General features: G+C 45.5%; 1 protein-coding gene across 1 annotated transcript in view; it reads right to left on the reverse strand.

The window, feature by feature from the left end:
• The window catches only part of ADAMTSL1 (ADAMTS like 1), a 486,266-nt gene that overhangs the window by 49,143 nt on the left and 418,949 nt on the right, over positions 1–18,174 (reverse strand). The window contains exons 17-19 of the mRNA XM_060269080.1: positions 15,468–15,647; positions 10,690–10,843; positions 7,237–8,374 (exon numbers count right to left, since the gene is read on the reverse strand). Coding sequence (XP_060125063.1) covers positions 7,237–8,374; positions 10,690–10,843; positions 15,468–15,647 — 1,472 coding nt within the window. The remainder of the gene's footprint in view (positions 1–7,236; positions 8,375–10,689; positions 10,844–15,467; positions 15,648–18,174) is intronic.

Raw genomic sequence — 18,174 nt, forward strand, 5'->3', positions numbered from 1 at the left:
CTGCAAGTGTTGCAGGTGTGCCTAAAGGTGCCACTTTAAGGTAAAAGATAAAGGAAACCCTGGATGGTTAAGTCCAGTCAAAGGCGACTATGGGGTTGTGACGCTCATCTTGCTTTCAAGGCTGAGGAAACCAGCGTTTGTCCACAAACAGCTTTCCGCGTCATGTGGCCAGCATGACTAAACCACTTCTGGTGCAACGGGACATCGTGACGGAAACCAGAGAGCACGGAAATGCCGTTTACCTTCCCGCCGGAGCGGTACCTATTTATCTACTTGTGCTGGTGTGCTTTCAAATTGCTAGGTTGGCAGGAGCTGGGACAGAGCAAAGGGAGCTCACCCTGTCGCGGGGATTCGAACCGCCGACCCTCCGATTGGCAAGCCCAAGAGGGTCAGTGGTTTATACCACAGTGCCACCCGCATCCCTGGAGCCACTTTGGTGACCTCTGGGTAAAGTAATTAAATCTGAAATCTGGTTGACACTAAAGAAAGGAGCTCCAAGCTGGCCAGAACCTCCCTTCTTTCATCTGATGAAGTAGATTTTTCTCTACCAAAGTTCATGGCACAATATATCTGCTGCTCTTGGTCTGTCACAACTGCACATTGGATTTTGATTTTTTTGCTGCTGCAAAATTAGCAATCAGATTACTAGATTTCACGCTTCCTGTTTCCAGGGAAATCTTTCCACATTGCCTTCTTGTCTATCAGCAGAATTCTGCATACTTGCCAGAAACGGCTGTGTGCTGCAAAGAATTTTGGGGCATGTACTAAAGTGCAAACTCAGCTCACGTAAAACAGGAGGAAAGTCCTACTGTTCCTCACCATTAACTCTGTATGAACTGAGATTTTGTGCCCCTAGCATTTGGACAGCTCATCAGAAGGCAGCTTCACCCTGCGCATGATTATGCCAGACAAACTCTTTCAGGGAAGACGGTCTGCCATTTAACACCTTCTCATAGATGAACCTGATAAATTTCTGAGGACCCCCCAGCTTGAAAACCTTTATTGTGTGCAGTTGAGGATGCATTGGTAGCAGGTTTCTGGTGTGTGTGTGTGTGTGTGTGTGTGTGTGTGTGTGTGTGTGTGATGCCTTCCTTTCTATGGAAAAATGTCTTGTGATTCCTGAGGATATATCCGCTTAGCACCAGGAATGAAGAAGGGTAAAAGCACTGTCCCTGGATCCCAAAACATTCATGAACTGGAAAGAAACTGGAAGGGAGTGAGATTGTGAGTTGACAAATGGCAGGGAAAGGGTTAATTGCAGCCTCTTCCTGTTCCTTCCTTTTGCCTGAAAAATGTCTTAGGCTGCTTTTCATTTAAAACAGCAACACCACACACTGGGAGAAAAAGGCATGCCATTTCTAGTTTAGCCCCAATTCTTCATTATCTGATTTGCTGACTATCTGAATTCTGTGTCTGCCACCTATGTGATCCTGCATAATTGCAAGCCTGTGTAAACAGCAATACAGTTTATTCAAACTCAAGAGATCATTGGGATAAACCATACTTTGCAAGTGACAAGCAGGCAACTAAGATCCAGGGAGTCTAGTTGACTTTTCCAAGACCACACAAGGAACCTAGGAGCAGCGCTCTCTCATCTTTCACATCCCGTGTGCCAATTCCAACGTTAATCTTGCCTACTTGCGTTTCGAAATAGCATAAAAGGAAGCAGCCAGGAAAAGGATGGTAATAATAACAATGATGCAGATATTTGCAAACTGGGAGATGGGAAGCAAGTCTTTCATGGAACTGTTCCAGTGGTGTGAAGACTGGACTTCCAAACATTTTGGGACTTTTCCTGCCCACGTCTGCTAATACTGTTCCAAAGGGAAAGCAGGAAAGCATAACTTCAGAAGAGGGCCCCAGGCTTCTTCCCAAGCAGCTGGGAGAAATCCCCACATCCCACTAACTGGACAAAATCATTATTATGTATTAAAAACATTTGTAGCGTATTACATATCCATCATCTTTAGAAATTATCATCTGCTCCAGGCTTCTCTAGCAATAGTCTCCTGTTTTAACTCGAGGGAATAGCTGGCATTTGCAAAACAGAGGAAGCTTCTACAGCAGTTATATATGCAAAGCAAAAGCACCCCAATCCCAAGACTATAGGGATCAGGGGGATCCCTTTGAGAGAGGGAAATGCATAAAAAATAGGTGGGGATGCACTCAGAAACAGACCCTCCAAGTGTCCCAATTTTCCAGAGTTAATCCCGCAGAGCCTAGGGTTTGCCAATCGGAAGGTCGGCAGTTTGAATCCCCACGACGGGGGTGAGCTCCCGTTGCTCAGTCCCTGCTCCTGCCCACCTAGCAGTTCAAAAGCACGTCAAGTGCAAGTAGATAAATAGGTACCGCTCTGGCGGGAAGGTAAATGGCGTTTCTGTGCGCTGCTCTGGTTCGCCAGAAGCGGCTTAGTCCTGCTGGCCACATGACCCGGAAGCTGTCTGCGGACAAACATTGGCTACCTCGGCCTGTAAAGTGAGATGAGCGCGTATCCCCAGCGTCGTCGGCAACTGGACCTAACAGTCAGGGGTACCTTTACCTTTACGTTTTTTAATCCCGAATTTACAGAAGCTGGATAGGCATAGCCAGGATTTATTTTAGGAGGGGGACAGGCTTTATGTTAATGAGGGGGAAGTACCAAGTTATCTGAGATGCAATTGGTCATTTAGTTAAAGTATTTTTGTGTATTTACTTGATTGGGGCCCCCCAGATGCCCCCCTGCCCGTCGTGGCTGTGGCCATGCGTCCAGAGTCTGATTTGATCCTGGAATGTCCTGCTTTCCTTAGGACATCCTTAGGACAACTAAGCTGTTTGAAAACCAAGGTACGACTGCAATGAAATTGTTGCTGTCCTTGTTTTAATTGAGAAAGTGTTGGAGGGCATGCAAGAACTTAGAGATCATGCTTGTGGAGCAGAGGGTAGGAGCCAAGTATAAAGTCTATATCACTCATGGGGGTGGCTGTGGCATGGAGATTTTGGAGATAATATGCCGCAGACCTTGTGTTATCAATGGTGCCTCTGTATCATTCATAATCACACATAAATATACACAGGTAAGCTGGACTTGGGCCAAAGGATTTCCAAGCTTGGGCCTCTGAAAATCTATAGGTGGCCCTAACACACACTCCCCCCTCTCTCTCGTTTTGCAACTTCCACTTAAAAAAACTAATACTAGAAACTTCCTCAACCCATTCTTAAGTTCAATTAATTGGGGGGGGGCACTATAGGCAAGGTTGCTTTTCTCAAAAGAAAATTGCAGCAGCTGTTTCACATAAATTGTTTTGCCAGGATGGTGACAGAAAAACAAATTGGGGGAGTAACCAAGGCAAAAGAGGATGCGAAAGCTGGAGAGAGAAAGCCCATCCGAGCGCAATCAAAATTGCTTACCATGCGCTGAAGAGATTTCTTTTTTTTGTTTTCCCCTTGAATGAAAACTGCTGCCTCATGAACCACAAACTTAAGGATATTTGATCTCACTCACAGCTCCATGGGTGGCAACACTCTAAAACAAACCAGATTAAGGCCACCCATCAAATACTTTTTTTGGGGGGGGGGGGAGGGAAAAAGAAAACTAGGGAAGGGCAGCGCACACACTCTACCTTTAAAACACATTTGAAGCACATTTTACTCCTCAAAGAATTCTCGGCACCCTCATAGATTTACAATTCCCAGCCACCCTTAATAAACTACAGTGGCCAGAATTCTCTGAGGAGTAAAAATGTGCTTCAAATGTATAGTGTGTACGCAGATAAGGTTCTGTCCCACCAAAAGCTATGTTGACCTTCCTATTGCTCTGCAAAATGGAGGATGCAAAAAGGATCTCGCCTTACATATTTTGGAATGCTTTCAACGTCATTGAAAGAAGCCCGGGGTCTTCTTAAGCAGAACATAAAAGAAGAGGGTAATTCCTTCCTCCAGAAAGGGTAGCCTTCAAGATGGCATGTAATCACTACACATCTATTTAGAAACCAACCTCTGCAAAACTCACACTTGTGTGCACAAAATACCCTTTTTGTCCACAGGTAAGTGTCTGCTGGTTCAACATGCTCATCTAAATAGTATAGCACGGTCATGAACAAGGTTGTTCATGAAAACGAGTACAGGTACTCAAATAGTTAGGACTGCTTCACACGTTGCATTTTGAGGTGTACATCTGAGATGCTTTAGGTGTACACCTAAAAATGCGGAACTGGAATGTGACGGATGCATTTGTAAACTGACTGCACTACCAACTTGACTGTACCCTTTGTGGTAACCCCAAGTTTGCCTCTACAAAAAGAAAAATAAATACCTATATGAAATGGTACTATGGGTGATACTGAGAGTGAAAATACGTTATTTATCTAAATTTAGAATCATAGAATTGCAGAGTTAGAAGGGACCTCAAGGGTCATCAAGTCCAACCCTCTGCATTGCATGTATCTCCTGACAGGACTCATTCCACTCTATCGAGAGCACCTCACCCCAGGAAGTTGCCAAAACCTGGAACCAACTAATTGCTCCATAACAACAAAGCACTTTATTGGTGCACATATGCTCCTCAAGCACATTTACTTGCAGCATGGGATCAAGATACAATGTTCTCTTGCTTGATATCAAGCTTAATCCTTGTGTGGACTTAATGAATATCAATTTATTTTTAAAAGCGCGGCACACACACAAATACCTGTACACCACACCACAGTAGGTTCAAAAAGAACTTATCTGAACCTATCTGAAGAAGTGTGCATGCACACGAAAGCTCATACCAATGACAAACTTAGTTGGTCTCTAAGGTGCTACTGGAAGGATTTTTTTAAAATTTTGTTTCAAAAAGAATGTATTATTATTATTATTATTATTAATCACTTTATGGGCACTTTCCCAACAGGATGTAACCACTGGCAATGCAAATCTGTGTATGCAACTCTCTACAGGCCAGAAAGATATTTTTACAGGATGATGTCCAATCAAATATATATACCATAGGCCTATTCTTGATTAAGACTGCATGTGCTTTTCATAACAAATACATTCCTGTTCTTACATTGCGGGTGGGAGAGGCACACACATTTTTCTTTTAGTGGTAAAAATCAAATGTATCATCTGCCAGGGAAACAACAACAACAACAACAATAATAATAATGAATGAAAATGCCGTTTTAAAAAGCAACGATGCTGGAAATGCTAGTAAATTACAGGAATCATTGCAGTTGGAGAGCTTCTAGCCACAGAAAAGGGAGAGCAGCAAGCCAGCTAATTCTGTATCTAAACCGCAAGCGATGAACTGCACCTTGGATAAATCACAAACTTGCTAGATCCTCGACAGAAACAGCCATTTAAAATTAATTTTAGCTCTGAGAGTTGACTCTTGTGTGCCTTCTCATTTCCTAGGCTGACCCCGGTGACCGGACTCGGATATTTAACCTCGGGCCCATAACTTACCCGTAGAGGAAACATGTACTGGCAGCAGATTCTTGGATGGCTGCCTTGTAAATACGTCAACTAATGCAGATGCCTCTGAGCACACCAGCAGGTCTTAAGCTGCTCTCCAACCCTGTGCTTGCGTAGCACCACAAATTAACACACAGCTGAACACATAGCGTGGATACAAGGCCCCAGGTACATGATCAAATATCGCCAGCCGTAAGAAAACGACACAGAAAGGGGTTTTGCTTAAAAACAAGAGCAAAACAAAAACACAACACGCCCACGTTTTCTGCACAAATTAGAAGCTGCCTTGTACCGAGTTATCTCCCAACGACTCAAGCCCCCTTAAAACAAAGGTAAGCAAACTTTTTGGCAAGGATGCCACAAGTCAAAGCTAATGCATTAGATGTGCTACTCTTTTGTGCCTGTGTTATATATCGGACAGGAGGTTGGACTTGGCCTGGAAGAAACTTTAGCTATTGTAAATGCTGGGGCCGTATCTTTTATCACATGTGAAACTTTCCCATATATGGGTCCCATATATAGCTGCAGCTGCTGTTAATAACGACTGCTCACTTCACCGGAGGCAATTTAACCCAAACCGAAAATGGTATTATTTTTCACTTGGGTGTGTAAATAATCATCCCTATATATGCTGATCATTCAGAGGACTCGGAGGAATTTATTACAGATGGGTGTTTGACAGTTCAGGCTACAGGTTTTATTGCCCATGAAGAGTTTGGAAATGAAGAAGTAGCATTCTTGGTGCAGCAATTCTCTCCCTGCCAACATAGGAGAGGGAACACGTCTTCACTGAAAGGCCTCTCTCTCTCTCTCTCTCTCTCTCTCTCTCTCTCTCTCTCTCTCTCTCTCTCTCTCTCTCTCTCTCTCTCTCGTGTTCTTGACAACCCCCTAAGCCCTTTGAACAATTAAACAGTTCCTTTTCACTGTGCATCATCAATCTTGCTAAAAAGATTCTATGCTAATTATGTTTCAAACTACATTTTTAAATTAAAAAATCAAAATCAGCCAGAGACAGGCTATCAGAAAGACAGCAGATGAAGGTGCTTAAAAAAATGGGTTCTGAATTGCTCTTTATTAAACAAAGTTCTGTGTTCCCCATTTACTGTACTCAGGAATCTATTTAAAAAAGGCTGTAATTTCCCCTGCTTTTGGCCAAAGTGGATGAAATTTACAGTCGCAAGAGTCCCTCCAGAATATATTAAACCTGCTAAGTTGTAGGTATTTCATGCGGGGAATCTTTAAAGTTAAATTCATATTAACAGTCTATAACTTTTTCATTTTCTGCCAAAATTTGCAGGCCTGGCTGCTTCCATCTGAGTGAAGTGTGTCAAATTTTAGAATTTATAGCTGCATAATGATAGCTGCAGTAGTGTTTTTTGTTTTTCTGTTTGCAAGGGCAGAATTTACTGTTCTGGGATGAGTGCTGTAGGAATCACAGGGGAGGCATGAAACAAAGAACATGGATCCTCAGGAAATACTGTGGTGGCAGAAATGAAACCCCTCCCAGAAAGGACCCTGTTCCCCAAGGTAGGCTTCTAGCTCCCCAGGTTTTCTTGGGCTACAGTGGGGATCTCCCCGTTGATCTCTCTCCCTAGGGGAAGGTATTGATCCATGCACTGAATAGCAAAGACAGGTTTTAATCAGTATGAGCCTGTACATTCCTGAGGTCGTCGCATGGACAGTACCACTCCACACTGTGTGTGCCTGCTTGCAAAGCATGCCCCCGGAACAGGATAAATAACAGAAAACGAAGGAAGTGCATAGCTGAATTCTTGGGGTGGTAAAATCAACAGAATTTGTTACCTTTTGCTGAACTGCACAACCTCTCCATTCTTTGCCCAGCTAATGGTGGGCTTTGGGTTCCCAACTGCCTCGCAGTGAAGAAGCACACTTAGCGTCCCGCTAGCTAAAACGACAGTATGTCCCAGATGGGTGACCACTTCAGAGGCAGAGAGCTGCTGCGCTGCAGATATCTTCTTGAGAATGGCAGGCTTTCTAGGAGGCCCCCGCGAGCCGTTTGCCAGCTCCGGCGACAAGTGGGCTTCAGCCGAAGACGTTCTCAAGGAGCTGGTAAACTCGGAAAAATACTTGCTGAACGGGACCTCCACCGAAGCAGAACGGACCCTGCCCCCTTGCGTTTTGAAAAGGGACTCCTGGTGTTCCAAATGGCTCTTGAAAATTTCGTGGGCCAACTGCGCAACCAGCTGCTTGCTATAGATATCCTGAACTTCCTCTGGCTGTTGGGACAAGTTTCTCAGGATGTCGTCCAAACGATCCTGGCTGGCGACCATGGTGAAAGGAAGCGTGTACTCCTGGCCCTGATCTTCCTCAGAAGAGATGTTTCTCTCCGCAGAGTCCTGAGCTTCCCATGGCTCCGGGTGGTCGCGAGGCCAGCCTCTGTACTCCAGAAGCCTCGAGACAATGTCATCGTACCGGCTGCTAGGGTCGGTAAGAAGCCCCCGTTTCTCGGTTTTGCTCCCATTGAAGAGGATTCCGTTCTGGTGCTTCTCCTGGGCGTGCAAAGCTTCGTTCAAGCTGGCCTTCCTCGTGGCTTCTTCTTCCTTCATCATCCCAAGAGACAAGGCGGTCATGCGCTTGTTGTGGCCTCCTATGAGCTTAATCACAAAATGCTCCCGAGCCAGCCCTGCTGCGCACGTGTACGTCCCCGTATCGGAGGGCTTCAGCCGATGAATTTTCATATATCCATACGGAGCAATAGTCACGTGAGCCGAGCTGATGAGCCGCTTGCCATCTTTCTCCCATGTGATCATTGGCTTCCGGAACCTTCTCACGGGGCACCTGAGGATGATGGAGGTTTTGGGGAGAAGGTAGGCATACCCGCCAACAACGAAGTGCAGCTTTCGCTGTTTCCTTGTTTGGATGAAGACTTTCTTCTGAGCCATGATCAGAGGGGTTTGCTTGTGAGACGGCCTCTGGTGTCCTGAAATGTAATTAATAATGTTTGGAAATGGAACCACATCACCTTTCCATTCTCAGCCTAGTGAGTTCAGGTGGAAACTAGAATTGGGTTATTCCCTCTCTGCCATTTTGTTCCAGTTAACCTGTGATATGCTGTGATCAGATTTCACACTTCCTGTTCTAACTCCACAACATTGGCTGCCGCTGTGGCAGGAGGCAGGGAGGGCCAAAGAGAGCATAAAGGTAAAAGGAAAGGTAAAGGACTGTTAAGTCCAGTCAAAGGTGACTATGGGGTTGTGGTGCTCATCTCGCTTTCAGGCCAAGGGAGCCGGTGTTTGTCCACAGGCAGCTTTCCAGGTCATGTGGCCAGCAGGACTAAGCCAGTTCTGGTGAAACCAGAGCAGCGCACAGAAATCCCGTTTACCTTCCTGCCGCAGCAGTACCTATTTATCTACTTGCACTGGTGTGCTTTCGAACTGCTAGGTTAGCAGGAGCTAGGACAGAGCAACGGGAGCTCGAATGACATATCCATGGGTTGATACACTATATCAGGCACCCCCAAACTCATCCCACCATCTGTTTTGGGACTACAGTTCCCATCATCCCTGACCACTGGTCCTGTTAGGTAGGGATGATGGGAGTTGTAGTCCCAAAACAGCTGGAGGGCCAAGTTTGGGGATGCCTGCACTATATCATGGCATGGGGTACTACACTCTAATCTAGGAGAGGGGAAGGAAAATCGACACGGAGATATCATTTCCAGTAGCACCTCAGTGTCTTCTACAAACGTCGTTTGCACCTCATCAAACAAAATAAACAGCTTCTTTTTGGCACTGGCTGTTATTTTAGCTATTATGATTTTCATCAAATAGGTGGGTGGCAGCTGCACCCCCTCCCCCCAAATCAGAAAACAGCAATGCAGCAATGTCTTTCCGTGGAGGAGCCCATCTAATGAACACAAGGAAGGTGCAAAAGAAAAAGGGGAACCCCCCCTTGTTAAATGTTCACCGTTTCAGCCCTGTGGGGCCCCACAGCTGAGAGCAGCAAGGAGGAATAAATGTGGTGGAGTCTCAAGGGTGTAATGTGAAGCAGAACAAATCTAGTTTGAGCGGGTTGAAAACCCCATGGTGGATAATATTAGACTTCATTAGTTATGTGGGTCCCTGAGTTCAGATCTCTGTGCCAGACAACTGAAAAGAATATGAGGACTGGGTCATGGATTTTGAAAATAATGTTACATTTTGCACTTAGAAATCAAATCCCAATGTAGCATTTATGAATGGCCCATCCATGTATAAATCACAGCTGCTGCAAACTTATACAAACAAGCCCCCAATTCTTTCCTTCTCGCTGTACTTCTCCATTTTTCAGGCAGAAGTTATGATACATGAGTAGCGTACTCATCTTAAATGACATTATACTAAACACATAGGGTGATACCCACCATTTCCTGATTCCCCCTCCCATATTTTTTTGAGGGGGGTGCGCTGAGGGTGCAAGGGATGGGTGGAACAGTTCTGCCAATGAGGGACGCTGTTAAACATCACCCATAAACCTCTGGAACGCTAAACCCAATTATTATTGTTTTGAAAGGGACCCCCACCCTTCTATATCTTCTTCATGGAAAACAAACAAGCCCTGGAAATTTCAGGCACAATTGACTACAACTGCAATAGTTAACTTTCTTATGAAACTTTTATCATTTTGAAAACATGGAACCCATTTGCCCCAAAGGGATTAAGGGGCATTTTCTCGCTGAATCAATCCCCAAATGACTGGGATGGTGAGAGCTATAGTCCACAATAGCCACAATAAGGTCTCTCCTTTTTTCGGTCCATAATTCACCCATGTCTATTTTTGCAGACTCCCAGGGTAGACCAAGGACTGCTTCACAAGCCACCTTGCCATTGATTCAGATTTCGGTGTGTGCGCCAACTACTCATTAAGGCCTTTTTCCAACTTGCTGCCTGATTTTTAAGAAACACAGGCAAAGTATTATGGGAAAGTCTTATGAATGGGATCTAGAGCAGGCATCCCCAAACTTTGGCCCTCCAGATGTTTTGGACTACAATTCCCATCTCCCCGACCACTGGTCCTGTTAGCTAGGGATCATGGGAGTTGTAGGCCAAAACATCTGGAGGGCCGCAGTTTGGGGATGCCTGATCTAGAGGGCAAATAATCCTTTGTGCTGATTGAGTTCAGCCTCTGCTGAACTTCCAGGTGCTTTTGCAGTAAATTGTTACTGAGTAAAGGGCTATACAAACTCCTTTTTGGTCCGGCGGAGATGCCACAAACCCTCGGAATTCCCACCGGCCCCAGTTGCTTTTCTATACTCACTTGAACAGGTTGCTATTGCACATGGCCTGACCAACGACGAGAACGGCAAGGGCGGGCACAGCGATGAATTGATGATGGCAGAAAGCCCGGTGTTTAGCATTTTCCTGCAAATAGCATTTCGCTTCTGGGTTCCCTCACCACAGCTCACAGAACACTAGGCACAAACAGGAGCTGATTAGGAAGGTCACATGTTAAAAGACAAAGAGGGGCAGAGAAAAGGGCCGGAGGCAGCTGGGTGCATGGATTGCAATCTCTTCCCATGGCCACTATGCTTTAAAATATTAGGGTGCATTACTCTGTACAGAAGGGAATTCCCCTTTGCAGATTTTTGTGGACTGGGTAATGCTCAGCATACATGTAAGGTTTTCACAGTATCCGCAAGACATCAACCTCGTGATAACGGTGTTCTCTGTCCCCACCCACCACTTTCACCCAGATGCACTGTTTCATGGTTTGGGTTGTTTGTTTTAATTGGTGAAATATACTTGGAGTTGCGTGGTGATTTCGTGCTCTTTATTGCAGCTCGTAAACAGTGAATGAATTTCCCTAAAACCTCAGGCTTTATATACATTATTTACACTAGGCATCCCCAAACTGCAGCCCTCCAGATGTTTTGGCCTACAACTCCCATGATCCCTAGCTAACAGGACCAGTGGTCAGGGATGATGGGAATTGTAGTCCAAAACATCTGGAGGGCCGAAGTTTGGGGATGCCTGATTTACACAATGGGTCCTGTGTGATTGGCTGATTCTGCTTCCCTCCTGGAGCCTGATTGGGCTGCTCCTGCAGGCCAATCAGTTGTTGCATTCTAGGATCCTACTGTCCTTCCAGTGATGAACTCACTGGAAGGACAGATCGTGAAGCTGAGGCTCCAATACTTTGGCCACCTCATGAGAAGAGAAGAATCCTTGGAAAAGACCCTGATTTTGGGAAAGATTGAGGGCACTAGGAGAAGGGGACGACAGAGGATGAGATGGTTGGACAGTGTTCTCGAAGCTACGAACATGAGTCTGACCAAACTGCGGGAGGCAGTGGAAGACAGGAGTGCCTGGCGTGTTCTGGTCCATGGGGTCACAAAGAGTCGGACACAACTAAATGACTCAACAACAACAACAAAGGATCCTACTGACCTAATAGGCTGATTAACTTCCTCCTGGGGCCTGATTGGGCTGCCCCAGATAACCAAGAGCTATCTAAATCGTAAGACAGATGGAAGGGCTCATCTCCATCATCTCCAATGAAGGACCTGCATCCTTGAGCAAAGGGGCTCTCCTTCCTTTGGGCCCTGTGCACATGGTTACAGATGCAGAATTATAAACTCTTAGGTGCATATCCAGTAGCAGCTGCAAGTATCTGGGTCCAGGTTTGCTCTGCTTGCCCTTGCTGTGTGTGCACCACATAAATAAATGGCTCTTGTTGAATCAGGGCTATAAAATATAACTTTCTAATACTCATGCAAGGATGGTTATAGGTGTAGAAAGGGGGGGGGGAGAGAGACACGCCAAAATGTTCTCTGGTGTAGAAGAAAACAGCCGCCTTTTGAAAAAAATAATATAAATGCCGTCATGCAGAAAGTTGTGTAGATTTTTTACATACATTTTGATGAGCAAAATGACTGCCTGAGGAGGGGGTAGAATGCCTGCTTTAGCCTCATAATGGGTGCATGTCCTAGCAGCAGATTGCATTATACAATCTATTTATTTGGCAGGATAGATCATTATCAATTAGTTAAGCTTCCTCTACAAAACGCACACACACAAACAAATCCTGGCATGACAGGTTTCTTTCATCGACCAAGCTAGTAACTTTCTCCTTGGTTTTAGGATTAAGCAATATGCTTTTATATCTGTTGGAAGCCACCCAGAGTGGCTGGGGCTACCCAGGCAGTTGGGCGGGGTGCAAATAATAACATCATCATCATCATCATTTGGTGTGCCAGACATCCCTTACCTGAAAGCCCCCCTCTCTCTCTGCAATCACTTGATAATGTCAAACCCAAAGTACAGATGTATTCGGTTGTGGATCATTCAACAAGACTAGAAGAGCGCTTTACGTAAATGCTCTCCTACAAAGTGTTTATTGAAGTTGGCAAGCGCCTTTTTGCCGCCTGAGTATTCTATATTACGAGGCTTGTCAGGTGGTTCCTTAGAGAGAAGATAAGGCTGTGTACACATGTTCATTTACTCTGCATCTGCTGCTCTAGGAAGCCATGCACTCATGGTATTAGCCTTGAAATAATGCATTTTGATTCATTCCCCTCAAACCAGCTTTGACCAGAATTGAAAAAAAAAAAAGACTTCTCTGCATTTAAGCTGGTAATGTGTATGCAGCCTAAGAAAAGACAGAAAATTATTCCTCTGCAGTGTTACAGAGGAGGTGCTGGTTGGGCCCTCTCCAAAGTGTGCTCTAAGTTCACACAGCACAACCGTGCGGCCCACAAAGCTTTTCTGTAATGGATCGCATTCCCTGCCACATGCTCTGAACCCTCCTGCAGCACACACCGGTGTTCTGCTGCAGACAAGGCAATGTGGAAAGGCAGCTGTAGCAAACTTCATTCCAGCTGTTGCTCTTGTCTCCTCTAGCTGCTCAGAGCCCACCTGGTCCCAATGAAAGGCAGACCCCATGGGCTGGTTTTGCATAAGTTATAGAGCCAGTGAACTAGCAACCAATGAATTTGTAACATGTAAAGGGACCCCTGACCATTAGGTCCAGTCATGACTGACTCTGGGGTTGCGGCGCTCATCTCGTGTTATTGGCTGAGGGAGTCGGCGTACAGCTTCCAGGTCATGTGGCCAGCATGACAAAGCCACTTCTGGTGAACCAGAGCAGCACACGGAAATGCCGTTTACCTTCCCGCTGTAGCGGTACCTATTTATCTACTTGGACCTTGACGTGCTTTCAAACTGCTAGATTGGCAGAAGCAGGGACCAAGCAACGGGAGCTCACCCCGTCGTGGGGATTCGAACCGCCGACCTTCTGATCGGCAAGCCCTAGGCTCTGTGGTTTAACCCACAGCGCCACCCGCTGTCCCAATGAATTTGTACCTTTATGGAAATAACCTGAGCGCCAGGGCGAACTGTCACTCACTCACCCGCCTGCCCCCAAACCCACCTAGAATGCACATGGTGAAGTTCTGAATTTACAAGCCATCACCTCCAACTCTTATTATGCATGTTTTGCAGAGATGTTCCAAATGGAAATAGAGCATCCCTTCAGAAAAGCTTGAGGAAGACACACTGGGGTCTTTACCAGCAGCCAGCTGTGCTAGGGCTACTAGGAGAATCCACCTCACAACTTTCAGGAAGAACATCATGGGAAAGGGGAGACCTATCTGACCCCATCCATTCAGTGAAGGCTGGTCATTGAGGGCCAATGGTGCACGGCCCAACCAACCTCAGCCTGCCTTCGGTCAGCCCCAACCTACCTGCTTTTCTCCTTACAACCTGCTTAGAGGGTGGCAATGCCAGCCAGTTCTCTTCTCCTTAGTCATCAGGGAAGAGTATGGGGACAAAACTAGATGTCAGGGGCTGGCTGGATGAGGAAGAGTGGTGGGAGCTGCCTACCCAAGCAGGCCCGGCTCTAGGTGCAGTCCCGGTGGCGCGGGGCCGGCGGGGGGGGGGGGGGGGCGCTGCGCGACGAAGCCGCGCTGTGCACTGTGAGGGCGGGGCGCTGGAGCGATCTCCGCGCCTCAGCGCCAGGGCGCCCGACCTGCTAGAGACGGCCCTGTGCCCAATAGCCCCCCAGGGAGGACACAGAAAAAGACGACTTCGAACCTGGCGGCCAGCACACAGCGGCGGGGGTGGGGATGGAGGCTGGGCACTAGGGTGATGACTTTTTCAAAAAAAATTCTCAAAAATTATCTCCTGTAACACAAATGATGAACTTTTGCCTATTAATGACTAAAATGAGATATATTCCATTGAAATATTTAAAAAGGTCACGCACAAACCATTTTAAAAAATGTTGTATGCCGTTTTACCATTTCATAAAATTGTATTAACAATTCTATATATATTTCGTATCAAATTTGGACACAACGCCACATTCCACAATGGGGAGTGTTCTTAGCAACATAGGGTATACAAATGTCACACCTGCGCACGGTAAAAGCCCCCTTTTGGGGCCTCAAAACTCAGCCAGCAGACCCTGCCGGACATGCTGGGAAAAGAACCTACAGGAGAGGTAGCAAAACATCTATACTGTCTATACTGTTACTACAGCTAAAAAAAGCTTCCTTGTGTGTTTGAGGGCCCTATATAATGTTGTATATGTGACTCTAAAGCTTGGGTTCAATTTTAAATCTGCTTACAGTGACTTCAAAAATGGTCAAAAAACTGATGAATAAAATTTTTAAAATCATTTTGTGCGTGAGGTTTTTTTAAATCAAATCTCTTTGAAAGTAAGATTTTATCTAATCTTTAATTAAAGCCCATCAAATTATGATACAGGGAAATGAGGTTGTAAAAAAGTCATCACCCTACTGGGCACCCAGTTTTTTTGTGTGGGTGCCTTGGCCACCAGGGTCCCTTGAAGTCGGTGTCCCTATGGAGGAGCGAGTGCCATTGTTTAACTATGCAATGCATGGAAACCACTTTTTCTTATCCATCCTGAATCTTCCAGCATTCTGCTTCATTGGATCCCCCCAACTTCCCATGTTATCCTGGCTGGAGCTGATGGTATTCACAGTCCCGAACATCTGGAGGGTACCACACTGGCTACCCAGTGCTAGAGACGCCCAAGGCTGCGGTTTGTTTTTGTTTTCTACTGCTACCTCATACCTGCGTCCAGTCTGAAAGAAGCCACTCAGGGGGGCAGTCCTCATTTTGGCAGGCTTGTTGGGAGGCGGGTCTCAAAGTGGAGCAGAATGTTTCTGGAAGCTCCAGGAAACTTCCATCGGCCATGCGCTGCTTGCAGAGCACTTCCCGCTTCTGAAGGCCACCCCCGCATGTCTGTGAACACTGGAGGACAACAGAAGGGGCAGAGGCCTCAGAGCTTGCTGACATTGGCAGCGACTGTCATGCATCAGGTTGCTTGAATCTCAACGGAAGTGAATGGGAGCGACCTGACTGCGTGTGAGATGGCAGCCATTACATACAGCCTACTTGTGAGAAGAGTGCAAGTTAAACAAACAGCAGAAGCGGAGCTGTCCTCTTTGCTCAGAAAACCATCTGTACAACACCAGGCCCAACCTAACTCCACTCTAATCCACCACCCCCACCAAATTTTAATTCATGGGAAAGCTACACCCTGGGTCTTCAATCTGCAGCTCCCCAAATAAGTGGTTTGCAAGGTTAATATTATAAACTACTAAACTACATAGTCCTTTATTTTTATGACTCTTGGTGACTGCTGTGCGCTCTGCTTCCAAAAATAAAGGGGAAGGGTTATTGGAGTCAATGTAAATATGTTAGATTAATTTCTAATGAACCACATCTCCCTCCCTCTTCAAGCTAAATCTTTTCCTGCATACATTAATGTAGGCCAGGAACTAGGTTATAAACTTGTACAGAGATTCACTTGACCCAATGAGGCCAGAGAAGCCCTGCTTCTGGCATTACTTTTTATGCACAAACCACCAGGTTAAAGAACATGGTGCCCATGTTGTAGACTGCAACTTCCACCATGCTGGCTGGGGCTGATGGCAGTTGGAGTCAAAAATCTAAGGTACCATGTTGGGTTCCCAAAAGTAAGCTGAAACTGGTTCTCATTGCACCTGTCAGTTGGCTAATACCGATTAGTGACTTGTATGTTGATCCCCTGGAAGATTTATCATATTCACATTTCCTCTGACGAAAAACTTCCTGCAATCTTGGTTTTGCATGCTATTATCCCTTTTGGTTCCCAATTAAAGAGCGTGAGATCAAGCGAGTGAGAGAACTATTCATTTGCAAGGTTAGCAAGCAGTGAGAAATAAAAGGGATGTCTAAGCCTATACAGTACTTGTGAACCAGCTCTATGTCCCACATATGACAATGTGCATAATGAACCGTGAGTTGGAAGGCAATGGAAACAGGCATGAAGGAGGGAGTTGCGCTGTGTGCTTGTCCCTACAGCCCCTTTCACATTATAGCTAAACCATTTACAAAATGTCTGACGAGGGCTGGCATGATATGGGAGATAAACCTACCCACAACAATGGGTTCTTTCTGATGCTTTAGGATGCTACAGTCTCCCATAAAGGTTTTTTAATGCGCAGGTGTGTGTGCATAGGTACTTAGCTATCCAATCTACCAGACAAAAGACACATACAACACACAAACAGGTTCTGCTTTGTGAAACGCAAAACAAAGGGAGCTTTCAAATTATTTGGGGCTAGTTTTTAGAATTATTCGCTGAGGAGTACCTAGAACAGTAAATGAAGGGAGGCATGGCACAAAGATGAGATTTCTTTTCTTTCTTTGCCCTTGCATTATTATTAATTGTAGCTGCATTTTTATATTGTTGTTGCTATTATTAATGCATCTTTGACACATTTATTTATCCCCTTTTCCAGCTCCCCTGTACTGTTTGTATCTGTAGCATATCTATTAACTAGAATTATCGGGTGGGTGCATCAGTATGTTTGGGTATGTGACGAGGGGTAACGGGAGGGAGAAATGAAGGAGGGGGTTGCCGACTGCAGCATAATTTTGTGAAAAAGAAAACCTCAACAAACTACGGTGTAACCTTGGTTCCCAAACTTGATGTGTTCCGGGAGTCTGTTCGACTCCTGAAACAGTTCAGGAACCAAGGCGTGGCTTCCAATTGGCTGCAAGAGCTTCCTGCAGCCAATCAAAACCTGTGCCAGATGTTCGGCTTCCATAGAACGTTTGAAAACCAGAACAATCACTTCCAGTTTTCAATCCTTCGGGAGCTGGAACGTTTGGCTCCCAAGGCGTTCAGGAGCCGAGGTTCCACTGCATTTGCAACGTAAGCAAACACCCAACAGCTTTACAACTTCAAACTTCTGCAAGCAAAGCGACTAAAAAACAAAGACAGTAACAACATATTGTATACAGTAGGGCGAGACCCTTGCTACTGAAATGCTGCAATATGTGTACAGTACTGTCATTCACAGAGCACCAATTCACCGGTTGTCTGAAATGTGCCGAAATTAACTCCCTTCTATGGATAAGTTACTATCTGGTAAGCAGTTATTTTCTACATTCACTCTTGGAATTGTTCACTTGCATTGTTAGGCAGTGAGACCAAAGAGATGCAGAAGGGAAAAGGAATCATGCTTTCCAAAACTTTAATGGTTGCTGTTGGATCCTAAAGCATTCTAATTTGCTGCATTCAGCAAGGTTCCCCCCCTCCCTTCTTCCAAAAATACTGGGAGAAAAAGTTTTGAAGGGGCAGGAGAGGGGAAAGAAGCCTTTAAAAATGTTCTGGGACATGTCAGCCCAAGGAACTTTAATAGATATTCTGAAAAGTGAGCCACGGTTTTTTTCTATTAAAAGTCCCTTCTCTTCAGCAATAAAGCGAAGATAGAAAAAGATTTATTGA

This window comes from Zootoca vivipara, chromosome 16 (genome assembly GCF_963506605.1).
Source record: "Zootoca vivipara chromosome 16, rZooViv1.1, whole genome shotgun sequence".
NCBI classification, from domain to species: domain Eukaryota; kingdom Metazoa; phylum Chordata; class Lepidosauria; order Squamata; family Lacertidae; genus Zootoca; species Zootoca vivipara.